We start from the raw sequence: 27,700 nt of genomic DNA on the forward strand, positions 1-27,700 counted from the left end.
TTTGATCGGTCCCGGAAGAGAGTTGCGAAAAAGAAAGTTGAAGGGTGCAAATGTGGTGTTCACTCGTAGATGACATCCCCCAAGGGGAAAACTTTTTAATAAGATTTTGGGCGTCAAAAGAGTTGTCTACCCGGTTTGAGATAAAGGATTTGGGGAGATCGGGACACATTCTAGGGATAAAAGGAAAAATAAGAAAAAAAATGTTGTCTTTTCCCAAAGAACCCTTACATCGTCTTTTTTACTAAAATTTTAGTAAATTTCCCCAAAGGGTTTTTTTCCCTTTTCCGGACATGGAATTTATCTATAAAAGGGAGATGTGTCCAAAGAACCCAAAGATAAAGACATAAAAAAGGGTTTCCCATTCCCTGGGGGTTGGGAATCTAAATGTATTTTTATGTTGTGTCCCCAAAACGATATATGCTTTGCCGTAGGCAGGGTGGGGCTAAATTATCGGGGGGAACCCAAAGGGAACATTGGTCGGTAAAGAATATACTAAAATTTTTGAAAGAGGACTAAAGTATGTTCTATTTTACAGACATCAAAATTTGTCCCGATGGGGTCCCGTTGATTTTCAACCCTTTCGTGATTCGAAATCCCTTTTTGGTGTTCACCTTGGGAGGTGGAGCCGTTATATGGAAGAGTGCAAGCGAAATGCATTGCGGATTTAAACCATGGGCCGGGGGTAAAAAACCCCAGAAGGCGAAAAGGAAACCAAAAATTTTTTAAAGGATTTGGGGTATGATTGGGTTTTGCCCGGGAAGCACCCTTTGAACCGGGATAACTCCGGGCTTTCCCAAACAAAAAGGGGAACCCCACGATCCCAAAAAACAACAAACACATTGAGAGGAAGTAATATCATTGGGGTTTTTTTACGGAGAGGTGACATAAAAGTGTCGAATTACCTTGAGAAAAAAAACCCTTTGGGACCCTTTTCCCAAAGAAAGCCCTCTCGGGTGGGACGTTCAAGGGTTTAGGGAAAGGGGAAAAGGTTTAGATGCTTTAAAAAACTAGTTTTTGCTTTCTCTATAAGTGGGAGAAATTGAAGAAAATTAGCGGTAAGTATACTCAAAGCATGTTTTGAGTAAAAATTTGGGGGGGTTTGGAACATATAAAACAAAAAAGCTTTTTTCCCGATTTTTTTTTGAATTTGATAAATTGCTTGTATTTTTTGTAAACACTTTCATTTAATGAGAAAAAAATAAATGTTTTTCTTAAATTTTTTGTATTTTACTTTAATGGATTTTTAGGGATTTAATTTATATTAAATTATATAATTAAAAAAGGGAAAATAAATTGGGCTAAATTTTAAAATTGAAGGTTAGGTCGGGTGGGTCATCACTTTGGTGGCTTTACTAGTACCTTGTAGAAGTAAAAAATTTTTTACAACCTAGATAGGTTTTTTGGGTACCTATCGTGGGTTATTTTCCTTTAAAAGTTGTCTTTACCTTGAGTCTTGGGGGTGGTATAGCTTTAATGGATCCCCCAAATATAGACACGTCCGTTGTTTTCTCGTAAGGCGATGTCTTGGAGATTTAATATTTTTTCTTTGTAATAGTATAGGACCACGTTATTTAATCATTTGGCCTTTTTTACTTATCAATAGGTGCGGGGGTTTTTTAACCCCCTTAAATTTACGATATCTTGGGTAGTAGTAATTAATAACTAATTAAATTTGGTTTTTTTATTACATTGAATGGGGGTTTTTGCGTGGTTTGGCTATATCCCCGAGGTGTTCGAGAGAAGTTCTATTATTCGGAAACCCCACTTTTTTTTAATCCAAAAATAAAAAGAAAAGGAAAAGTATATTTTGATATACATCTGTCTTTGACAAAATCTTGGAAATAAAAAAATATTAATTAATTTAAAGTCATAGCGGAAAAAAATTAATTAATGGATATAAAAAAAGGGGAGAAAAAAAATATTAAAGAGGATAACCGGTTGCTTTGTTTAAACCGGATTGGATGGGGGGGGTTTTCTTGATAGTGGCACAAGTATTATTTACCTTATATTGAATTATGGGTTATAAAATTTTAAATTTGGGAAAGAAAATTGGGGAGGCCCAAACCCAAACCCCGATCCCTAGCCCATCATAAACCCCATAAATAAGGATGTAAGGAGGGAGCAAAACACAACCAAAACCCCCAAAACCTAGCCCCCAAGTTTGCAATTTTAAAACTCCTCACTAATAGGAGATTTGAAATTTGCATAGGTGAATTGGTTTTTCTTGCTTTCCCGGGTTCCTTATAATTTCAAAGGTTCCCCCCCAGGAATTTAGATCTATAGATTAAAGGGGTTTTTGGGAAAGATTTTTGGGTCTTTTCACTAATGGCTATTATTTAGTTGTAGTTAGCAATTAAGTTATGAGTTAACAATATAACACTCCCCCGCAACTACTTGTCATTGATGATTTACAATTAAATATACTCCGTACTTTAATTATGTAGTGTGTTAATTAGTATTACCATAAATAATTCATAATCTAAATCAATGATACTTTACTAAACTGATAAGAGTTAAAAATATATCCAACATTAAATAAGGATAAATTAGTCATAAAATTATATCCTAAAAATTAGAACTAAATTAAAGGATATTTTGTATATACAATTTTTGTTAATTTATGTTTTTTCTTAATTGATTGAATAGACATTAATTATCTATATGGAATGTTTGAATATTGGAATTAAACTATTTGAATAATGTTGACTTGATCTTATTTATTTAAGAAAAATATCAATGTGAATATTAGGGGTGAGAAACTTTCCTTATCATCCTAAGAACGTAGTTGACTGCTATATAATGGAGTACTCTAATTTTCAGTCCCGAAAAAGTTAGTTTGTTATAAAAAAAGTAGGATCGTTTTGTTTTGCTTAGATTTTAACTGACAATTTGTAATTAAATTGTTAATTTTAGGGGATATTGTTATAGAGTTGTGATTAATGAACTAATTTTAAAGATCGAACTAGAGACCAAATTAGGACCACTGGATCTAGTTTTTTTGATGAAATTCGATGATATATACTCCCTCCGTCCCGGATAATTCGGGTCACTTTGATCGGGCACGGATTTTAAGAATGGTAATGAAAAGTGGGTTGAAAAAGTTAGTGGAATGTGGGTCCTACATTTATATATTAGTTTTATAATAAAATGTGAGTAGAAATGAGTTAGTGGAATATGAGGTCCACTACCAAAAATGGTAAAAGTGAAATGGGACAAATTACGTGGGACGGATCGAAATAGAAAACTGGGACGAATTATCCAGGACGGAGGGAGTAGAATTTTTTGGTCTTCATTACAAGCCCAATTTACTTTTGCACTATTTTCGGATTTTTTTCGGCCTTTTGTCCTTTATAGTTTTAAGAAATATTTTAGTCTTTATATTTAATATTTTTCACCTTTTCTATTTTCTTTTTTTGAATTATTTATTTAATTTCATATTTATCTCTCTCATTCTCCATTTAATTTCATTTAGCAATAAAATATTTAATGCATATGAAATTAAAGATAATAATGAACTTGATATGTTATTTTAAAACAAATTTAAATAAAAGATAATAATTTAATTTCTTAAATTTTCTTTATTGGAATATGTTTTTGGACAAAATTAAAAACCGATATGCTTACATAAGTAGTACTCCACAAGAAGAAAATTTGCCTACCACACATCTTAAGAATAATGTTCGTATTTATACTTGCTATTAACAATAATGAAAATATATATTTTTATGTATATAATTATAAATCTTGTCAAAACGTTCATATACAAAAATATATTTAATTGTTTTTAGTTTATTTTTAATGCATATATATAATTAAAGCTCTTATTACGATCTTTTGTTTGGCATTTGTATTGAATATTTATAGTTAAATAAAATTAAATTGAGAATGAATAGTGAATGAGAGAGATAAATAAGAAATAAAATAATAAGAAGAGAATAAAATATGAAAAAATTAATTGAGAATGAATGAAAGAGAAAGATAACATAAAGAATAAAATATCTATTTAAACTAAAATGGGCCAAAGGGTAAAAATGTTTGAAAATAATGCAAAACTACCGCATACGAAATTAAGTGTTTGTCCAGAGACCTCTGATGATATAGTATTTTTTTTATTGAGTAAAGGTCAATTTTGGTTCTAAACATATGATCGATATATAAATTTGGTTCAAAACATTCACTTTTTGAAAAACGGGTCCATAACAAATGAAATTCGTGTCAATCCGGTCCATTTTTAACGGTTCCGTCAATTTTTAACGGTCAACCGTTAATTAGTGTTTTGTTGACCGGATTAGCAAATTTTTTATTACTGTAGCTATTTTTTTTTAATTTCTGAAATATTTGTAAAATAGAAAACCCTTGAATAAAAACATGAATCAAAATCAATTTTTTTTATTCTCCATCTCTTTTATTTCTTCTTCCCCACACCACCAAAACCTAATTTTCTTTCCCTACAACTTGGTCCAAAACCCGTCGGACTTGTCTGATATGGAGAGGTCGCACTGTTGATGGAGTTCCGGCGACAACGGCGGCCCATCGACGAGACGAAGCCATCACCATCAACCTCAGTTACCGTTTCCGACGAAGCAATTGGATTTCGATTTTGAATTTAGACTTTTGAATTTTGAATTTTGAATCTTGAATGTAAGTCCTTGAATCTATGTTCCTGAATTCTGACAATGTTAAAATGCGTATTAAGGTTTTGAAACGTGCACATAGCAATATGAATTACAATTACGTCGAAGATGAAGCAGAAAAATAGAAAAAAAAAATATCGTCAAACTAGTCCAACATATTCATTATTAATATCAAATACGTCCTGAACATTTACAATAATTAGATGACTAATAATCCGAGATTAAGCCTAATCGGGTCAAAATTTTGCTAATAGGCGGTTGACCGTAAAAAATTGACGGGACCGTTAAAAATGGACCGGATTAACACGAATTTCATTTGTTATGGACCCGTTTTTCAAAAAGTGAATGTTTTTTACCAAATTCGTATATCGGTCATATGTTTAGGACCAAAATTGACTTTTACTCTTTTTTTATTAGGTACTGAAAATATACACACATTGTCCAAAAACCTTTTGTAGTTCAGATTAGTATCAATACACATATCTTAATAGTATGTCAATATAATGCATGTACAATATCAATGTAATTGTGTTAAAATACTCGTATTATTGTGTTGATAATTTTAAAATATTATGTTGACATCACGAAAACTACAAAAATTACAAGATTCTAACATAATAGAAAAATGCTTAATTAATCATTATAGTACGGTTTACTATATACTCCATCCGTTCCTGAAAAAAGTATGAACTGTTAAATTTTTGTTCATCCCTAAAAAAAATAATCTTTCTAATTTTGAAAATTAAACTGCACTACTGATAATGTGGACCTCACTCTCCATTAACACTACTTTCACTATCATTTCTCTATCTCTCTTATATTACCAATTATGCATTAAAACTCGTATCTAATTAAATGTTTATACTTTTCAGGGACGACTAGAGATTATATAACTCAATTTTTAAAAATGCAATTTTCATTTTAATTATTTATACATCAAAATAAATGATTTACGAATGGTTTTTTCTAGAATACTTAATAGTGTAAAAGCAATATATAAAATAAAGTTGTAAAGAAATTAGTCATAAATTTATATTGCTAAAAATAGAACGACTTCAGAAAAATCAGTTCAGTTCGATTAAAAATTAAGAGACTGTATTTACGATAAAATGCCCTTTAGATTTAAAATTTGAGATATCCAAAGCTTTTGATAATTTCTCTCATTTGAGCAGATTTTTGCTTGATTTTATCAGTGGAAATAATAAGATTGGTGACAAAAATATTCAATTGTACTATTATCAATCATGAAAAGTAAACCCAGTAGTAACAATTATATTCGGATGCATTTGAACCTGATTATCTTAATTAGGCTCCGTTGTAGTCTAGGTAGTTAGTTTTGCGTGGGGAGAATTTTCAACAAATTATTGACTATTCAAATAGCAAGACAGAGTCTTCTCCATAGAAAATTCAACTAATTTGAACATCTATGCCAACTATTGCCAACAGCAAGACAGAGTCTTTCCTCAACAAAATGAGCCAAGAATTCTTCACAAATCTACCCTCGCACATCACCATCGACATCCTCTCCCGACTCCCCATCCCAACCATTCTCCGATGCAAATCTGTTTGCAAGCCATGGCTCCATCTACTCAACTCTCACGAATTCACCACCCACCATCTCTCCGAATCCGCCCCCGGCCTAGCTGTCTTTCAGTCTAAGATCACATCCGAAATCCACGAAATCTACGAATTTGAAGACGAGCTTGATCTTGATGTTGAGCACCGCTACAAACTACTCACAGCCTTCAAACTCCCTTCCCATGGATTGATCCAGGGCTCCGCCAATGGCCTCCTTCTTATCATGCCCCCTGAAGGCCTTTCCATATGCAACCCGATCACCCGCGAATACATGGACATCCGAACCCCTCAAGACTCCAACTACAAGCACCCTCAAAAGTTCACATTCGGATTCGGGGTGAGCACAAGGACTCGCCAGTATAAAGTGGTTATGTTTTCCCATGATCCAGAGAAAGATAAACGCCTCGGGTTTCTTCAATCCGAGTGCCACGTGTACACTCTTGGAACGGGGTCGTGGAGGAGAAGTGCGGCGCCATGTTTGAGCTACGGTAGTTATTGCAATGGGGCGTTTTTGAACGGGAATCTCCACTGGCTTGGGTTCGATGCAAACTCTAAGGCGTGGATTTCTTGCTTTGATCTTGAGACCGAGCTTTTAAGCACCATTTCTCCGCCCACGACTGATCAGCAGTTGCTCGTGGCCGACGTGTTTGCTTTTGGAGATAAGCTGTGTGTCTGTGACAGTTGGAGTGAAGATGAGATTGTGGTGTGGTTGATGGAGGAATACGGAGATGAGAAATCTTGGAGGAAGGAGTTTGTGGTGGTGAAAAGAGAGGATATGTATGGGGAATGTGTGGTTCGGCCAATCAAAGTGTTTAAAGATGGAGAGATGGCGATGTTGTGGGGAGATTTCTTTGTGTTCCATTGGTGTAGCAAGAGGGGGACTGTTTCGGAGATGAGAATGTTCGAAGCTCGTGGTAATTGTGCTCTCGATTTGATCCCTCACACCCCCACTTTTCTCTCTCTCTCCAAGAGTTTTGGGGCCATGGAAAATGTTAGCTCCTAATGATCTGAATTCCTATATAGTGAGTAGTAGTGTAGTACTATATGTCTCAACATCAGTATTTCTATATAAGTGCAAGTTGCCCTTTAAAGCACGTTTTTTATCAATCTTTATACAGTGTCAGCAATATCCTATTGATTTATCAACTACTTACTTACTTACTTACTAGATCAGTTGTTTATACACATGAAAAGATAATAAAAATGTTATTGCAGGTTGCAGTATTTTTGTGTATATCTTATGAGAATATATTTAGATTGAGTTGAGAGCTTAGCATGTAATCCGTTGTAGTCTAGTTGGTTAGGATACTCGGCTCTCACCCGAGAGACCCGGGTTCAAGTCCCGGCAACGGAATATTTTTTATTTTGAGACAGTATTTGTTAGTATTATAAATATGAATTGACTAAAGTACCCTTCAAACAAGATCGACTGATTTTGAAACAGTATTTGTTAGTATTATAAATATTTGAATTGACTAAAGTACCCTTCAAACAAGATCGACTGTTGTAATATTGGCTTAATATATTACTCTCTCCTCGGTTACTAAAAGAAATTTAAAAAACCATATTAATATATGATTAATGCAAGATTGCAAAAAAACCTAATATATATATATATATATATATATATATATATGTCGATCTCACGATGCAGAAAATTGGCTTAATATATTATGAAATGTAGGGCTGGGTAAATATACCGAAAAAACGGTATATCGATCGTATCGTATTGAAAAATATCGAAATATATCGAATTTTCGGTATACCGAAACTTTCGGTACGATACAATACCGTATCGAAAGTTTTCGGTATGATAACGATATGAATTTTCTTATACCGATATCGAATATACTGTATATATCGATATTATCGGTATACCAAAATATATCGAAAATCAATACGTATCGAGTTATCGATACATATCGTTTATACCATTTATATCGATAATAATAATAATAATAATAATAATAATAATAATAATAATAATAATAATAATAATAATAATAATAATAATAATAATAATAATAATAATGATAATAATATAATTTATTTTTTTAAGATTAAAAGTTTAAATCACAAATATATCCATATAACTTAATTATATTTTTTTTTATTATGAAGATGTGGACAATGTTTATTTTATTATGTTAAAATTATACTCCATTAATTTTGGTTTTATTTTTCAGTTTTGAAATTATATTTTTTGGTATAAAGGTATTCGAAATGGTATAAAACAGTATATCGTATGAAATATCAATATACGGTTCAGAACGGTATACCGAAGTTCGGTACGATATACCGAAATTTTGAAACGGTAACGGTATAGTTTTTTTCCATACCGAAACTTTCGAAACAAAATTTTTGATACGGTATATCGTATCGATCCAGCCCTAATGAAATGTAGTTGAGGTAAGATGGGTCTGTGTGGGCTGGCTTGTTAGCAACAATCCAGTCCAGGCCCATAATTGAGGCAACGCCGGGCCTGATCTGATCCATGTCTTCGAATTATTTTACACAATTATCTTATCGATTGTTGACTTCTACAGTTGACTAGTACTACTCGTAATTATCTCTTCTTTAAAAAAAGCATCTACGTGGGTTTTAGGGGTTGGTGATGGTAAAAGGAAAGAATCTACCTATACATGGACATGATAGAATATGGTGACCTACATCTTTCCAATTTACCTATTAATATTAACCATTTTATTGTAAATTCATTTGATGTTGGGGTTGGTGGTAGTTGAAATTGTGTCTTAATGTTGGAATTAACGGCTTAACTACTCTTTAAGTCTAAGACAAGACATTTTTAATTTCAACCCACATATTCATAATATAAATATTTTTACACATCTATTATCTGGTGGAAAATATAGAATAGGACATAAATTAATTGTGAGAGGAATGAGAATAACATTGGTATTGAACTACAAACCTATTGGATGATGAGGATTTGAGTTACCTTAATTAGGTATATGTATATGGGAAGATATGTGTGAGTTGTAATTTGGAAAACAAAGATAATTAGTACGATTCAATGCAGGAATCATAATTAATTAATGGTTTGACTCTACTAATGAGATGAGTAGGTACCATGTATCTTGAAACATCAGCTATACTTTGAATTATTCTTAATGATATAACTTAACTTGAAACATAAACATTAGATTATTTGTATAAACCCCAGATGTATCACCGATTAACTCTTTTAATTTTTCTTTGTATAAAAATTCGCAGTCATTAGTTTTGATGCAGCACCAAAACAACATCTCTCTAAGTAAAAAATACTTTTCTCTTACTTTGACCTATAGCAACTATCAAGATCAATGACATTAGGGTTTTGGATAATTAATTAAGGTAACTCACTCAATGTGCCGACACTATATCAGGATTCAGGTCATATAATTCATATTTAAACCGTAGTTTTGAAGCTGCACTGATTGCATTTTAACGTTACAGGTGTTTAAATCAAAAAGGGACAAAGGAATAATTATGTGGGCCAGGGGACATATAATATTAATCTTTTTTTCAAAACAAACAAACATTTAATAGTTATTAAATTAAAAGATGGCAAAGTGGTGAGCGCCACTTGATTGACTTGGATACCCATCAAATGCAAACCACTTTACCAGAAAATATAATGAGCGAGCGTTGTGGATAAGCATGCTATCACTATCTACATTCAATACCACGTACCTTAGATGAATTCCAAATTGGAAATCAAATATCTATAAAATATAGAAAGATAGAGAGATTGGATATTTTAATAATGCTGGTGGGCCAATAGGAAAATTTGTTGTCTCAGTTTGCCGCTTGTATTTGTTTATCCAGTTTGGATAGGATTGCATTTGCTAGTTCAGGAATTATTCAAAGAGGTACTGCTGCTCTTGAATCAATATCTCTTATTATTGTTATATTATCAATTCTATTATCTTGTAGGAGTATTATGTTTTTTGAGACATTATTCACATGAGAAGGCTACATAACATACTCTTGTATCCCATTCTAAGTAACATATTTTTTTTGTAAAATATTTTATTCTAAATAATATATTTTTAAATATAAAAATATCATTATCTTTATTTTTTCTACTTCTCTTATTTTAATTTTTTTTCACTTTTAATTATAAAATAACACTATAAAATCTCATGTCGAATTAAAAATGCTCCACTTGAAAATACGAAGGGAGTATGATGGAATTGAAGTTGTTGATGCTTCTTGTGACCGTTCTCTTCTCTCTTCTAATTTGTACTTGAATTCAAGAATTTTTGAATGAATATATTGCAATCTTAAACTGAAAAAATATATTATAGTGAAATTAAAAAAATATAATTTCTTGTCTTTTTTTTTATCAAAGTATTGAATAAGTACTAATATTGGAACTTTGTTAGTAGTACTTCGTGTTAAAACTTAAAAGCCACCCATCTTGAGCTGCATTGTTGTTCCCATGTGTTTGGTCTAGGGGTGAACAAAAAAATCGAAAATCGAATATCCAAACCGAACCAAATCGAAATTTTGAAATTCGATTTAGTTTTTTTGATTTTTTGGTTCTGTTCGGTTCGGTTTTAAAAATACAAAAAATTGGTTTTTCGGTTCGGTTCAGTTCGGTTCGGGCGAAAAAAATAACCGAAAAACCGAATTATATTTTAAATATAATATTATATATATTTATTCTATTAATTTAATATATTATAATCCCTCCGTCCCAATAAATATGAAACGTTTGCTTTTCGGCACAAGATTTTATGTAGTGTTATTTTGTGAGTTAAAAAAGAGAGAGTAAAGTAAGAGAGAGGTAAAAGTAGAGATAAAGTTATTTCTATTTTAAGAAACGTTTCATTTTTAATGGGATAACCCAAAAAGGAAAACGTTTCATTTCTAGTGGGACAGAGGGAGTATATAATATGTATTATATATATTCTATTAATTTTATATTAGTATATATAAATTAAATTAAATTATATATATATATATTAATATATACGGAGTACTATTTTTTTCGATTTTTCGGTTTTGTTTAAAATTTTGGTTTTTTCAGTTTTGTTCGGTTTTTGAAGTTCGGTTTTCAATTTTTTAGTTCGGTTCAGTTTGGATTTTGAACTAAATTCGATTTTTATTGGGAAAAAACCGATCCAAAACCTGAATGCCTACTCCTAGTTAGGACTGATAGTGTTGGAAGTTTTCACGAGTTAGCCATTAAATAGAGATTAAAAAATCGAATTAGCTGTAATTTCATCCCAATTTATTTGGTACTTATTGACTATCGGTGTTTATGATTAAAATTGTGGATATGGAATAGTTTGGTAAAAATAAAATATTGTGAGTAAATAATTAGATTCCACGTAGCATTTGCATCCTCCGAAAGGCCAACATGGCCTACCTTAACCTTATCCATGAGCGAGAAAGAAAAAAAAAACCCAAGAGAGTTCATAAATTAGCAAGTCTACACTTTATAAATCCTCTCCTAAAGCTAAAATCAAAGCAACAATCATTGTCAAATTGGATCAACAACAATGGCGTCCATCGTCTCGCCCGCCCACGATTTCCTGATGAGCCTCCCATCGCACCTCATCATCGACATCCTCTCCCGCCTCCCGGCCAAATCCCTCCTCCGCTGCAAATCCGTCTGCAAGCACTGGCTCCATCTCGCCTCCGATCCCTACCTCGCCAAGCTGCATCTCTCCAGATCAAAGCCCGGCGTCGCCATCCACCAATCCGAGCCATCGAAGAACCTCCTCCGACTAGCCGATTTCGACGATTTCCACCTCCCCACGGCGGAGATCGACCTCCAATCGCTCACCCCCTCCCCCGAAATCGCCGTCGAAGGATCCGTGAAGGGCCTCCTCCTCCTCCGCGACGCCAATTACAAGCACGAGGCTCTCTACGTCTGCAATCCCCTCACGCGCGAGTACATCGAGCTCGCCGCCCCCAAGCAGGTGGTCCGCTACCCTAGCGTCGTCACGCACGGATTCGGAGTCAGCAAGGGGAGTGACGAATTCAAGGTCGTCAGGATTTATCAGGAGAGGGAAATGGACCCTAGGAGCGGCTCCTGCTTGAGAATCCCCAATTCCGAGTGCCACGTCTACACGCTCGGAGCAGGGGAGTGGCGCCCCGTCGGCGACGCCCCTTTCGCCTATGAAGGCCGCCTGATTGGCCAGTTCTTCAGGGACAATCTCCACTGGCTGGTTGAAGATTTGAACGGCCACGAACTCATCTCTCGGTTCGACCTCCAGAACGAGTCTTTTCACCCCTTTCCGGCGCCGTTTCCGGGGAGAAAACTGCTGGGGAGCGTGGGGGTGTTGGATGATTGCCTCTGCCTGTGCGATAACACCTCCAATTTCGAGGTGGATATCTGGGTGATGAAGGAATACGGAGTTGGGAAATCATGGAGCAAGAGATTCGTGATCAGGAAAATGCCGGAATTGATTGGGCCGTCGTTTGAAATCGTGCGAGTGCTCAAGGTTTTGGGAGATGGGAACATATTGCTGGTGTGGGCGGATTACTGCGTGCTCAATTACTGCAGTAAAAGTGAAGTTACACAAGAAGTTGACATGGTTCAGTCTAGAGGCCCGAATAGCGTTGAGGCCATGCATTATGTGCCCAGTTTGATGACTCTTAAGACCTTTGTCATGGAAAAAGTTGTTCTCTTTTAGAGTTTTGGAATTTGTTCATGAAAATCTGAACTATATTTGATGTTCGATTTTTTTATACAGAGGTTGAATCTTTTACAGTTACTCTTATCTTCTATAGTTCTATTGTTTTGTTGAGAGCAGTCTGTGATTTGAATTGGTTACTCTAATTGTTTGTTTGCTTGAGTTGCTACCAAAGACCCATTAATACAAGCATACAGAAAAATGGTCTGACAAAAGGTACTCAGCATAGTAGCTAACCCAGAGAAAGAAACTAAAAGCTATAACAATGCACAACAATTACTCATTTACAAATCGAATGTGGCCCAGGTCTGAGTTACTAATGAGCTAATAATAACAACGTTTTAATTGGTTTGGCTAAAAAAGAACAGAAATGGATGTAACGTTGTCGGGGAAAACGAACTACGCACTCCTATATACACAAAAAACCGTTGCATGCTACTCGTATGTCCTAACACGAATCAGCCCAAGAACTTAGAGGAAATTGACATGAACATGCTCACCAGTAAGCGCGGGATCTGCACAACTTTTATGTCGCTTGAATTGGTCGTCATGGATAATTGCTACAAACTCCCCGTGCATTTCATCATAGCTGCATAAAGAGCAATAAAGACAGTTATATGCAGTCAAACATCATGCTACGAGCAAGTCTCGAGAATTATCTAACCATTCAAGAGCCTTCTAACTTCTAAGGAATAAGGCAGTTAAAATAAGATTAAGCAAAACAAGAAGCTAATATTTATTGTAAACCAATATAATGTTAAAAAATTCAAAAGAGATTACCTTGTTTAAGTAGATCAATTGAGTGATTATACAAGAAGTTGAAACCATGGCAAATATCCAGGACTGGAAGAGGGTGACCTAACTATGGCCCTCCAGCGTGAGTTTTATAGCTATATCGACTGCTTTGATGCTCATAACCTACAATGAGGGTAAATCAATACCAGCAAACCAGCAAACAAGATCAACAAAAAATCAATTAACCTACTTAGAATTGAAAGCAAATCTGCTCGTATTCTTCAGAATCCACTTGAACTAGGAACACTAATTTAGATGATTCTGGTTATTCTGCTCTTCCTATCCAGCTAGATTTGAATTTTAAGCAATTTGGTGATCAGAGAGTGCCATATGCACAATGCTTAACCGGAAACTGCTGCACCGTATAATTTCCTTTAGAATGCATACTTAAATTGCTTGACAAGCAAATATGACGCAACGAGTTTATTCAGGTCCAGTGCCCCGCCGGGAAATTTTATATCGCCTCCTCCCCTGCTCCTTTCGGGAAAACCGACTAACTAAATCTAAATATGAGGATGGGTCCAATTAGCCACAACTATTCTTACACAAACAGCTCGAAATACAGGTTCATCACATGATTTGAGAGCAGTGTCGCGTCTTTGAAAAATAAACTGAACAGCTTGCTAGGTACATGATTAAATTCACATATACCAGAGGAAATTTTACTTACAGTTAGGATCTGATAATAGAGCAAACACCAATATACACCACTATATTTGTCTGTCCGTAGTGTGGTTCACAACACAAACAAGTACCAACACCACTACCACAACTGACGCTATGTACCAAAGAAAAGCTGTGCAGATAAATGAGGAAAATATTTCAGAAACATTGTCACATACTCATATCCATTTCAAAACAACACATGTGAAATCATCGACTCACCTGGTTGTGTTGCTAGTTCCCAGATTTGATCCACTGAGCTAATGTCATGTTCGCCCGGTGCATGAAGCACCATGATAGTGGAACCCACTACACACAAAACACATCCCAATATTCCCAACTTTCTTAGTTTCTATTGGAGTAAGAAATGAGCAAAAACAGCACTGTCAATAAAATAAATTGTGGTTAATCTTATATGATAACATGATACTTCCTCTATCCTTTAAAATATTGCCCATTTCTTTTCGGCACGGGTTATAAACATGTTAGGTAAGTGCGTAATTTAGTGGAAAAGGGGGCCACATTTGTTAGAGATGAATTACATGATTTACATTTAGTGGTAAATGTGAGCCATGCTTGGTTTTTATGTAAGTAAATTGACAGTGAGGAAAACAGGCTAAAATGGCAAAATGGGCTATGCTTCAACGAATGGAGGAGTATAACTTCTGCTTATATAAAACACAAATTAGTAAAACACATGTTTACCTTACTATTATACTTAATGCTCCAAGTGGGGTGACGAGGACTGCAGGAGCATACATGTAAGCTACTACAAAATTGGCAAATTCTCCAATAATCACTGTGCAATTTACAAACAACTAGGTGATATGTGGATTTGATAGAAGTAGAACATTTAACAAATCTCTTTGGGAAAATAACTTACTGGTGAACATGCCAATCCACCATAGTGGTTCTTGCAGATATCCCTATCCTCCTGAACCTTCATTTTAATAAATCCAATTTCATCAGAGTTCCATAATATCTTGGCCGTGCTAATACATTAGTCCGAAACAATACCCCTAATTGCTAGTGCAATTCCCCACCAGATTCTATCGAAGTCCTAAACAACAAGAGTCTATGCCATTTGCATCATTAACCATGCGTAATCTGCTAGGATCACCTGATGTCTTAAAGAACTATCTCATGCCACAAAGACAATACTACTAATTTAAAACAGAAACAGTAACACATAAAATTTATGGTAAATCCTGATCTCATCTTAAGCATAGTTTCTGATGTTACTGTAATTCCTAGTCTCCCAAATTCTCTTCACCAATGACAAGGCAAAAAAAAGGAACTATGATTATCTTAACTGCAACAAACTAATAAGAGTTGTTGAGTCAAATTCAAAATCATACTACATGGTTATTGTTTCCAGCCTAATAAGAGGAAAAGCAATGCAGCATCACTACTTACTAAATGAGCACGTGAGTATAAAGTCTGTCAATTCTTTTTTATTTACAGCATAATATTAGGCCCATGGCCGTGAGAAAGAGCTACACAATATACACGTTCTTCTTAATTAGATCATCATCTTCTTCACATAGCAACTTTAAGCGTAGGAATATATTCAGTATTATATTCCTTCTTCAACTAATACAAGCCACAAACAGCAACTCCAATTGAAAGCTGATAAAATTACTCATTCCTCTAATGCAACAGCAAAATACAAACAAAGACGAATATTTCACAAAATGTCAATAAACTAGCTATAACTATCTCTTATGACATCTGCATATCAAGAAAGTGTCAAACAGAGCTCAATATGACAATTCAAGCTTCATATTTCTCCCAATTAAAAAATAATTATCATTAATAAAAACTTACTGGCGCGAAACATGTCAAAATGTGGCAATGCGGCCTCTTAATCGGTGCTCCTACGGACTTATCTCATCTGTTGCCCAATTTACTCGGATTTTCCGCGAGATGATGGAAGGAAGAAATGATAAAGATATAAAAACTGCAACTTTATGAGCTTTTTTTGGTCAATTTGGAGAAAGATATATTGTTGTTGTGGCAAACGCGTGTGCAGCTTGTGCTTCATCTACCAGTCCAAATGCAGGGCAGGTATTGGTTTAAATTTCAAGGAATGCATTTATTTATATTGTTGAATTGCATGGTTAATTTGGAATGCGGAGACTATCTATTTGGATTTTAAATTAGAGAACTAGACAAGTTTTGCAATATATACTAGAGTAAAGGCCAAAATTAGTCTTGAACATATGTCCATTTTATCATTTTGGTCATAAACTTTATCTTTTGAATTTTTTGGTCCTGTACATTTCAAATCGGATCACAATTAGTCCTCCGTTAACTATTCCGTTAATATTTAACAGTCAACGATTTTAATCACAATTTTGACCAATTTAAGCAACTTTTAATTATTTAATCATCAAAATTATTTTTTCAAAAAAAATCATAAATTATTTGTTCTCATTGCCCTTTCATCTTCTTCCTCCACTAATTCTCTTCTCCCTCGTAACATATAATTGTTCTGGAAAAATGAAGTACTCCTACATATTGTTGTTTTTTATTTATGGACTTTATTTCCCACAAAAATGATCTAGGGTTTTCGGCAAGAAAAATCGAAAGGGGTTTTTGGCATATATCCCCTTTTTTCCGCTTAAAGTAGTAAGTATTTTGTTTGTAGCGTTGATTGTAGAAGAAGAATTGGTTGCAGGTGGTAGAAGTGATTGTGAATAAGATAAGTTTTTATAGTATTTGCAAAATAAAATAATACTCTCTCCATTTTCTGTTTTTTAAAATAACAACTATTTCCATTTAGGATCGTTCCTTAAAAATAGAAACTTTAGATTCTTTTTTTTAGGATATGGACCTTACAATCCACTAAGAGCATCTCCAATGGCGGCTAGCAGGCTAGCTAGCTGCTCCGCGCACAATGGCCGGTCTGCTAGCCGACCATTAGGACTGGCTAGCGCGAAATCGGCAAGCCCACGCTGATTCGCTGGCCGCCATTGTAGCGTCCCGATCGGCGAGCGCTCCTTTTTTTTAATTTTCGAGACTCTATATATATGCAATTTTAACGTCATTTTCATTCACACCGCTTGTATTAACGAGTTTCTCTCTCTCTTAATTTCTGTACAAGAACAATATTGCAAAATAAGTAGTGGTGGTGGTAGTGATGGTGGTAGTGGTGGGGATGCTGAGGAGTTTGAACGGCGGTTGAACGAAGAGTTGGACGCCCATATGTCCTGCGAGGTTAATCGACTGATACAAAGGGCCTTGCAGCCGCAGCAGCCGGCGGTACCTCGACCCATTGTCCACTGCCAAGCTGTGGTTGATCGGGATCACGTCGCAGCACATCAGCGGCTATATGAAGACTACTTCGCTCCAGAGCCGCGGTTTGGGGCCAACCATTTCAGGCGGAGTTTTAGGATGAGTAGACCACTGTTTATGTGTATCGTTGACGCTTTAGAGCGTCGATACCTGTGTTTCCGGTTCAGGTAGGACGCGACGGGCAGACCCGACCACACAACTATACAAAAGTGCACTGCGGCAATCAGGCAGTTGGCTTACGGAGGTGCGACAGTCATGTGGGACGAGTACCTCCACATCGACGAGACGACTGCCCTAGAATGTCTGAAGTATTTCTTTCAGGGCGTCATTGAAATATTCGGTTAGCCGTATCTTCGAAGCCTTACCCCTGAAGATTGCCTGGATCTGATGCGGATGCACGGGAGAAGCATGGGTTCCTGGGGATGTTGGGCGGCATAGATTGTATGCATTGGGAGTGGAAGAACTGTCCCGCCGCCTGGAAAGGGTTCTACACGACCGACTACAAAGGAAAGAATCCCACGATGATCATCGAGGCCGTAGCTGATTACCGGCAGTGGATATGGCATGCGTATTTTGGGGTAGCCGGGTCGAACAACGACCGCAACGTCCTCAACTCGTTGCCTCTTTTCACCGAGAAGTGCCAGGGCGTCGGATCCAGCCGTCATCGGTTTGTGGCCCGGCTGGGGAACCGGCATGATATGGGCTACTTCTTTGGCGGATGAGATATATACATAGGTGGCCCGTGTTTGTGAAGACTGATCGGATGCGCGGCTGACAAGAAGGAAGGCCTACTTTGGTGTGGGCATTTGGTGTCCTCCCGATCCTAGATGGGCGGCGATTAGGGGTCCACAAACGCGTTTGTGGCACCACGGACTGCAGCGACCGATATAATTGATTACATGTATAATTTTGCACAACATGATAGTTGAAGATGAAGGCGTGACAGCCTGACTAATTGGGTCAATGGCAGTTCTTTCGGATACGGCCGGTCAAAGCCACGAAACGATGCCACCCCTAGCGTACGATGAAGGGTACCTCACGATGAAGGCACGGCAAGCCTCAAGGGCACATAACGACATGCGCCAAACGGATGCTCATATTCGACTCCAAAAGGATTTAATCGAAGAGTTGTGGGAGCGGAAGCGCACGACGATAGTTTTTTTTTATGTAATTTTTTAAATTATGTAATTTTTTTTTGTACTTTTTTAAAATTTAAATAAAATTATCGCATTTTCCCGTATCTGTGTTGTAAATTTAATTCTGTAATTTACGTGATTTTAATTTATTTATTTTTCATAATTTTGCTGGCCTATGGCTAGGCTATTGCTTGTCCAGTTTCTTGTCCTGATGATGTGGCAGGTGGGGTTTCTTGTCCTGATGATGTGGCAGGAGGAGTTTTTGGCTAGGCTATAGCTGGCCTAAAGCCATTGGAGATGCTCTAACTCTAGTTTCACTACTTTTTCTCTATATCTCTCTTACTTTATTCATTTTTCTTTTCCTCTATAATACTTTACCAATTATTCCATTTACTTTACCAATTGTGCATTAAAACTCGTAGGGTCTACTACCAAAAAATGGTAAAAGTTAGGGGTCTAAAATGAAAAGTGCGAGTGACATGGGATGGAGGGAGTAATAAAATGTTAGTAAGAATAAGTTAGTAGAATGTGGGATCTACTACCAAAAATGGTAAAAAGTGAAACGTGAAAAATTTTGTGGGACGGACGGAAATGGAAAAATGTGATAAAATTTCAGGGACGGATGGGAGTAGTATGTAATTCACTTTATTTGTTATTCCCTTCGCCCCATAATAAAAATAACATTTTGTCATTTCACTTCATCCCATAATAAGAGTCACATTTCACTTTTATCATAAGTGGTAAGTAGGTTATACATTCCACTAATTCACTCCACTCACATTTTATTATTCAAATTTTGAATTTCAATTTTTTTTTTTTTTTTTTTTAATATCAGATTTTCCCCCCATTTTTATCTATAAATACCCCCTTCTTCATCACTTCTACTCACCCCATTCTTGTGTTAACAAGGATTTCTCTCTCAATCTCCAATTCTCTATTCTCTACCTCATTCTCTCAATTTGCTCTCTACTTGTTTACTTAAGTTGTTCATCAATTTTCATAATTTGCACTTCATATTAGTTACAACTTACAACTTGTTCAACTACATTACTATAAAAAAAATATGTCTTCTTCTCGTGGTGGTGGTGACCGTGATCGACGGGGCAAAGGAATTGCAGAAGATCAATCTACCCGTCCGAGAAAATCACGACGACCTACTCGTCGAGAAATTTTGGAGGAGGTTTCCCATGCTGAGGCTGTTCGCTTACAAGTAAGTTATAAAATATTTTGCATATTATTTTTTTTATACATAAAGTCATAACTTAATAAGTTTGAGTTCATGATTTTTCTATGTTCATCATCTTCTAAATTCTAATTCGTACATACTACGTATACTATTTGTAGATGGAAGAAGATCGTCGTGCAGCTGCAGCCATTGCACTATCCCAATTGGGTGGTCATGGCGCGGTTGGCGCCGAATCCGATGCTGATAATTACATCTCGGTCGATGATTACGATATTGATGATGTTAATGTTAATCTGAACGATGATAATGAGGACAGTGACGGTGGTGACCACGTAGATGAGGAAATGCCCCCCCCTTCACAAGACGGCCGCGGAGAAAAAACTAAATATAAATCTGATATATTTGTGAAACATTTCAAAAAGGTCCCAATAGTTTCTTCCGCTAATGAAGTGCCGGTATTTTTTATGGCATATTGTAACTACTGCACCAAAAAATACAAATTCAAGAAGTCCGGGGGATATGGCTCTCTCATCCGTCACATGACGACAATTCATCCCGAACTATATGGACATAGTGCTAGCCAAACCCAACTCAACTTCCAAAGTGCGAGTGCCCATGGCTCCGCCTCCGGTTCGTCTCAAACAGGTACGCCGTCCTCCGCTCTTTTAAGATATGATCATAAGCATACTACTGATGTTATGGCTAAATTTGCTGCCATGCATCATCTTCCTTTTAATGTTTATGATAATCAAGATTACGAAGATTCGATGAAAGAGTGTTATAATTTGAACTCAAAAAGACTACCTAGAACTAGTATTCAACGATCTACCAAAAATCAATATAATGAAATGAAAAAAGATTTATCACGATATTTGAGTAACTTGGGACACAAAGTGAATATTTGCTCTGATGTATGGACTGACGCTTTCCAAAAGCATGCATACATGGGAATTACGGTTCACTTTATGGACAATAGTTGGTCTTTGAACAAACGTTTAATTGCTTTTAGAGATTTTCCTACACCACACACTGCAAATGCAATTGCTTATTTAATTATTCAAGTTTTGAATGAATATCAATTATGCAATAAGGTGTTTTCTATTGCTTTTGATAATGCAACTGCTAATACTGCAAGTATTAGCGACTTGATTGATGCGTGCTCTCCGATTATCGATGGTAAGTATTTTCATCAAAGATGTGTATGTCATATTTTGAACTTATGTGTACAAGATGCGCTTTCTTTATGGCAAAAGCATGTTGATCCTATTAGAAATGCAGTTAGAGCGATCCATTTCAAGCTTGGCAAGGCTTGGAAAAAATATTGCCGTAACAGGAACATCAGGTATACAACTTTTATAATGGATGTGTCTACTAGATGGAACTCTACATATGATTGCCTCAATTCTACTTTGGAGCATAGAGATGCTTTGTGCGATTTTTTTAGAACTAATCCCTATGGTGATATAGTTCTTACGCCTAATTGTTGGGACCAAAGCATGAGTTTATGTCAATTGTTCAAAGCTTTCAAAAGTGCTACCGTTGAATTATCGGGTGTTTACTATTGCACATCTGTTCGTGTGTTAGAGCATTGCATGTATATAGCACTTGGTTTTAAAACATGCATGAAAAATGCTAGATCTCGTGAGTTAATGTGTGTTTTATTTTATATGATTGAAAAATGGTTGAAGTATTTTAGTGAAATTCCAACTGTGTTTTTAATTGCTAAGTGCTTGGATCCGAAATGGAAATTAGCTGGCACAACTAAGATCTTAGATTTCTATTATCAAAATTTGCGTTCTATTGATCTTAGTCCACTTCAAAATTTGCCTTTTGATGATAATGAAACCTCGAGAGTTTTTGAACTAACCATTCCTGATAGATCACTTGTTCAAGCTCAATTTGAAAGTAGTTTGCGTACTCTCTTTGCCGAATATGAAGAAAGGTATAACCGTACCCACCAAATTCATCCACGTACACAACATGCTCCTCAACCGCAGCAATACGGCGGTTTTGGTTTTGCTTATGATGACCCCGATGCTCAATCACAATTAGCCGACTTATACGGCTACGGCACAAGCTCAAGTTCAAGGTCCACCTCAATGGGATCGGTAAGCGAGTTAGATTTTTATTTGGAAGCACGCCACCATACTTTTAGTGATGCAGGTCCTACACCCGCCCAAATCGACGTCCTAGAGTGGTGGGGAACACACGAGAAAGATTATCCCATACTTGCGTCAATGGCTAAGGAGATCTTTGCAGTCCCGGCTTCCACCGTAGCCGTCGAGTCCGCTTTCAGTGTTGGAGCATGTGTCTTGGACGTGAGAAGAAGCAAACTCTCCGCGAGAAATATGGAAGCCGTGATGTTACTTGATGATTGGGGAAAAGCTGCAAGGAGAGCGCAAGAACCAGATTGGGATGCTCGTGAAGAGAGTGAGGAAACCTTCACCGACACCGAGGATGAAGGTGGAGAATGAAGGCCAACCGTCGTCAACCGCCAACCAACAAGGTAAGCAAGGTAAGAGAACTACGTGGACTTTGATTCCTCAATGCAATTGAGCATTAAGGATACGTAGGCACCTCAACTTAAATTTTAAATTTAAGTTGAGCTCAAGTCCTTTTCCTTTTATTTCTTTTTTTTTCTAATTGTTTCAACTTTACTTTTAATATGTTTTTTGTAAATTATAATTTTGTATTTAAATTTTAAATTCAAGTGTATAGTTGTAGTATTGTTGTATTTTGTAACTTGTAATTGTAATATTGTATTGTAGAAATTTACATTCAAAGTTTCAAATCAATAAAAATGCAATTCTTTATCGTTATCGATTCTCTTTGGATTTTACTATAGAATTTCAATAAAAGTTATAACTCTAAGATTTAATAACTCTAAAATTAAAAAATAAAAAAATAAAAATAAAAAAATATTGAACCGGAACCGAACCGGAACCGGCCCGGAACCGCCGGAATCGGTGAAAAACCGGCGGTTCGTAACCGGAACCGGAACCGGCGGTAACCGGCGGTTAAACCGGAACCGGATAACCGGTATCCGGGCCGATTACGGTTCACGATCTCGCCGAACCGGAACCGCCAGTTCCGAACCGGAACCGGCGGTTTTCGAACCGTGGCCACCTCCATTATAATGAGATGCATCAATGCAACTTCGTAATTTAAATGTCAGTTACCAATTTAGTTTAATCATCAATCATTGACTCTTAATAGTACATATTTTGGGTACTAATAATAACATCACACTAGCTATATCCATAATATTTAATTTATTGAAACATAACATATAAAATAAAATATTCGGACTGATTATGCAAAGTCGCATGTCATGAGTTTAATCATAGATGCCATTCTCCTTGAAAATGCTTTACCTAGAGGCCATTTGTTCCTTTCTTTATTATTACGATGCTTGGTCCATTACTTAACTGGACAATAAGGATAAAGGCTTGTATTCAACAATAACAAAGTATTTTAGCATAAGAAAGCAGCTAATAATTGTGTAGCATATGTTCCATCCCGTACCTAACTATTATTAATGTCTTGGCATGCAACAGAGAACCAATTAATTGTACAGAATATGTTCCATCACTTACCTAACTAGTACTATTGTATTCGATTTCGATATATAGATTCATAATAGAGCCTGATGTTGTCATAAAGCTCCTAAGGTTTTAAATTCCATTTTCCACTTCAATTGATTTTCACTAAAACAACTCATGTCATTTTATAAGAGAATATAATTTCATTTTTATGACGAAAAATAATAAAAATATGTCTACTTTCCATTTTCATTCTTCCTATGAAATTATTAGCATTTCTTTTTAGGGAAATTGGTCCATAATATCATGAACTTTGCCTAGAGTTTGGTTTTTTCCATGAACTTTCAAATTAGTACCATAAATCATGAACTTTCAGATTTGTTTGGTATTTCCCACGGCGGATCATGAGTAAAATCCGGCTAGCTTATATGGCATTTTGGATCCTATTGACCAGAATTCTTATACGTGGTATGTCATGTTGGCATATTTATTTGGAATATTAAACACAATACTATTTTTAATTAACAAAATAAAACTCTAAAAATAAAGAAAACAAAATAAATTTATTAAAAACACAAAGAATTCAATTAAAAACACACACCTGTGAGTATGTGACGCTACACTACAAAAATTAACACACAAAACCATGTTTCTCTCTTTCATAAATGCTAGGAACACATTTTAGGGAATTTTTTCAATTTTTTTTTGGATTTTTTTGGGAAATACCAAACTAATAGGAAAGTTCATGATTTATGGTACTAATTTGGAAGTTTATGGTAAAAACCAAAATTTGGACAAAGTTCATGATATTAGGAACCAATTTCCCTTCTTTTTATAGAAAGTTATCCCCAACTCATTATCCATAGAAGGGGTAGTTATAAAACGCGAAACTCTATATATTTTAAAAACTCCAAACTTTTCAACACAGTGTCAACACAACGTCAACATAGTGTAAAATTTCAAAATTTTAATGTCAATACAATGTCAACACAATGTCAAAATTTTGATGTTATTTTATCATCTGTTGACATTTTCTAACGATTCAGATCATAGTTTGAAGTTTGTACTATATATAAAGTGCATTTGATCACTTTCCTCTATGGACATCAATTTATTTACAACTTATATCATAATAATCCATCATTACAACTCATTAAATACTAATTAAAACGTGAACTCCCTCTATCCCTGAAAATTATGAACTTAGTCTGTCCCTGAAAATTATTAACTTTCTAATTTTAAATATTTCTTTCTTCTAATGAGGTGAGACCCATTATCTACCTAAAAGTATGAACTTAGTCTGTCCCTAAAATTATAAACTTTCTAATTTTAAATACTCCTTTCTTCTAATGAAATTGAGACTCATTATCTACTAATAATACTTTAAAATTTTTTTATATCTATTCCTTTTTTACTTTACTAAATTATTCACAAAAACCCCGACCAAATATTTATATACTTTTCTAAATTATGCATAAAAACCCCGACCAAATATTTATATTCTTTGTTAACGGAAGAGTATTACTATATCTCGAAAGTGAGACTATAATTATCCAAAAATGTAGTTCTATCACATCTCTAATATATTTCCTTCTCCTCTCATATGTCATTTCCTTCTGTTCTTTCAGCAGAGTCCATAAAAGCTAATGTCGCCGCCATTATCAAAAGCTGTACACTTTTTTGGCCTTTACTAAAGTTCAGATTTTTATTTTTAATTTTGTCTGTGACACGACACAACTTGTTAAACAAAGATATTATACGCTGAAAAAAGAATTCAATTAATCACACTGCACTAATGCTCAGCTGCCCTGCTTATTAATACAATATCCATGTTGTACGTAATATGCAATCTTGTGACATAATTGTGCTCTCGAGTTGCTACAATTTCATCATCAAAAATTCAAGAATCTCAAACTCTCACAACAAGAATTTCTAGGTGGGCTTCTTAAAAATTAAATCTTGCTCCATCCCTTCCCGTTTTTCTTGTGATGTTCTTTCAAAATCATGATATTTTAGTGTTTCCCTCTGTTTATCATATACAGAAATGGCAGAAAAAATGCGGGATTTCTACTCTCACAAACATCCTTCGTCAGCCCAGGTAAAACCCAAATCCATGTATGCATAAAAATTCGATCTTTATGAATAAAAATCCAATTTTTCTCAAACATCTGCAAATTTGTTGGAAAGGTGGTGGAGGAAATCAAAGAGCTATTGAAAATGGTGCTTCCCATAACTGCAATGAACTTTCTCGTCTACGTGAGAGCCGTCGTCTCCGTCCTTTTCCTGGGGCGGCTCGGCAGCTTGGAGCTCGCCGGCGGCGCGCTGTCAATCGGATTCACCAACATCACCGGCTACTCTGTTTTAGTCGGCTTAGCTTCGGGGCTGGAGCCGGTCTGCAGCCAAGCATACGGCTCCAAGAATTGGGATCTTCTCTTTCTCTCTCTACACCGCATGATCTTCATCCTCCTCCTCGCGATCATCCCCATTGGGTTGCTATGGATCAATCTTGAGCCAATCATGCTTTTCATGGGCCAAGACGGCGAGATCACATCGACGGCTGCGATTTATTGCATCTATTCTCTCCCAGACCTTTTAACAAACACCTTGATGCAGCCATTGCGCGTTTATTTGAGGTCGCAGGGGGTGACGAAGCCTCAAATGTGGTGCACTTTGATGGCGGTGGTGTTTCACGTGCCCTTGAATTATGTGTTGGTGGTGGCGGCGGGGCTGGGGGTGCGTGGGGTGGCGATCGCCTCTGTTTTGACCAATTTGCATATGATGGTGCTGATGATGGGATATGTCTGTGTTTATGGAAGGTGGGAGTGGAAATGGGGCGGCGGCGATGGTGGTGGAATTGGGGCTTTGCTGAAGCTCGCCGTGCCGAGCTGTCTGGGGATTTGCTTGGAGTGGTGGTGGTACGAGATCGTAACGGTGCTCGCCGGATACTTGCCTAATCCGAAGCTCGCAGTGGCCGCCACCGGCGTGATGATTCAGACTACTAGCCTTATGTACACTGTTCCGATGGCACTGGCCGGCTGCGTCTCCGCCAGGGTAAGTGATGATATTTGTATTTGAAAACTCTCTCTAAAGACTAGTCTATTAGGAGAGGAAAAACTGTCTTACTTTAAGACATTAGAATCCACAAAAAAAATGTACTATTTCTTTGAATTATTGATGGCATTATGTATGTGTGTGTTGATTTTACTAGTGATTTGATATGCCTTAATTTGAGGACTAATTGTGAATGATTGTACAGGTAGGAAATGAGCTGGGAGGTGGGAGACCGTACAAGGCCAAGCTGGCGGCAATGGTGGCGCTGACGTGTGCGTTCGTTGTAGGGATCATCAACGTGGTTTGGACGGTGATGTTTAGAGAGAGATGGGGCGCTCTCTTTACAAAGGATGATATGTTGATTGCTCTAGTTGCATCGGTCCTACCTATTATCGGTGTCTGTGAGCTAGGGAACTGCCCACAGACTACCGGTTGTGGCATCCTAAGAGGCACGGCCAGGCCAGTTGTGGCTGCTAGGATCAACCTTGCCTCGTTTTACTTTGTGGGGACGCCTGTGGCCGTTGGGCTAGCCTTCTGGCTATGCATCGGGTTCCCTGGCTTGTGGCTAGGGTTGTTGTCAGCTCAAGTCGCATGCGCCGTCTTGATACTCTATGTTGTGCTGCATTGCACGGATTGGGAAGATGAGGCTGTGAAAGCTTGCAAACTTGCTTGCCTAGAAATGAGAAGTAAGTGTAACCCTAATGATGAGATCACAAGAGTATTAGTTTTGGAGGATTCAAAGATGGATGATGTGTAGTTTCTTTTCTTCTTTAGTGTTCTAAGTTGGTAAAGGTGCAAGAATTAGTTGGAAAGTGGGGTGTTTTGCTACACATTACAACTAGACTTGTTTTTGTACTATCTCTTGTTTTCATAATGTTAATGTCATGTTTGTGTAAATAACTCTCTCATGATTTCAACATTTAATAGTAGATAAGATGATGAGGCATGAAAGTAGATCGTTATTAAAAATGAAAGACTACCATATTAGTATAAAACGTGTCAAATGTAAGTTGATTTGGTGCTTTGTGAAGTGGGATTTGCAAAGACAAAGAAGTGGATGGGGATGGCTTTCAATAAATATGACAACTCTTTGGAGAGAGTGCTCTCAAATCCAAACCCCCTTTTTCTGTGATGTGTTATTACAGCTTTTAATCTATGTTAAAGTTTA

The 27,700-nt window shown here is 36.2% G+C and overlaps 3 protein-coding genes, 1 long non-coding RNA gene, 1 other non-coding gene and 1 pseudogene across 6 annotated transcripts; 4 read left to right on the plus strand and 2 right to left on the minus strand.

The window, feature by feature from the left end:
• The first annotated feature begins 6,068 nt into the window (after nucleotides 1-6,068).
• Nucleotides 6,069-7,335, plus strand: LOC125224540 (F-box protein At3g07870-like). Its single transcript, XM_048127954.1, has one exon. It carries the CDS (start codon nucleotides 6,106-6,108, stop codon nucleotides 7,213-7,215), a length of 1,110 nt encoding a protein of 369 aa, XP_047983911.1. The 5' UTR covers nucleotides 6,069-6,105; the 3' UTR covers nucleotides 7,216-7,335.
• A 158-nt stretch (nucleotides 7,336-7,493) lies between these two features.
• Nucleotides 7,494-7,566, plus strand: TRNAE-CUC. Its single transcript has one exon. It is a non-coding gene; the product is annotated as a tRNA-Glu (tRNA).
• Nucleotides 7,567-11,646: 4,080 nt separating this feature from the next.
• LOC125221754 (F-box protein At3g07870-like) lies at nucleotides 11,647-12,943 on the plus strand. The gene has a single exon (XM_048123984.1). The coding sequence runs from the start codon at nucleotides 11,723-11,725 to the stop codon at nucleotides 12,860-12,862; it is 1,140 nt and encodes a 379-aa protein (XP_047979941.1). The 5' UTR covers nucleotides 11,647-11,722; the 3' UTR covers nucleotides 12,863-12,943.
• Nucleotides 12,944-13,108: 165 nt separating this feature from the next.
• Nucleotides 13,109-14,308, minus strand: LOC125221755. Its single transcript, XR_007176424.1, has 3 exons — nucleotides 13,848-14,308; nucleotides 13,643-13,780; nucleotides 13,109-13,451 (listed from the first exon to the last, which is right to left on the minus strand). It is a non-coding gene; the product is annotated as an uncharacterized LOC125221755 (long non-coding RNA).
• A 21-nt stretch (nucleotides 14,309-14,329) lies between these two features.
• On the minus strand, nucleotides 14,330-18,183 carry LOC125221324 (annotated as a pseudogene).
• A 7,044-nt stretch (nucleotides 18,184-25,227) lies between these two features.
• LOC125219627 (protein DETOXIFICATION 54-like) lies at nucleotides 25,228-27,478 on the plus strand. 2 transcript variants are annotated; one of them, XM_048121652.1, is made up of 4 exons: nucleotides 25,228-25,417; nucleotides 25,498-25,579; nucleotides 25,669-26,532; nucleotides 26,738-27,478. In XM_048121652.1, exons 2-4 carry the CDS (start codon nucleotides 25,526-25,528, stop codon nucleotides 27,287-27,289), a joined length of 1,470 nt encoding a protein of 489 aa, XP_047977609.1. In that variant the 5' UTR covers nucleotides 25,228-25,417; nucleotides 25,498-25,525; the 3' UTR covers nucleotides 27,290-27,478. The 2 variants fall into 2 exon arrangements, with proteins under 2 accessions (XP_047977609.1, XP_047977607.1); XM_048121650.1 differs by having other exon boundaries at nucleotides 25,230-25,417; nucleotides 25,524-25,579.
• The last annotated feature ends 222 nt before the right edge of the window (nucleotides 27,479-27,700 follow it).

Source organism: Salvia hispanica, chromosome 4 (genome assembly GCF_023119035.1).
Source record: "Salvia hispanica cultivar TCC Black 2014 chromosome 4, UniMelb_Shisp_WGS_1.0, whole genome shotgun sequence".
Taxonomy (NCBI): Eukaryota; Viridiplantae; Streptophyta; class Magnoliopsida; order Lamiales; family Lamiaceae; genus Salvia; species Salvia hispanica.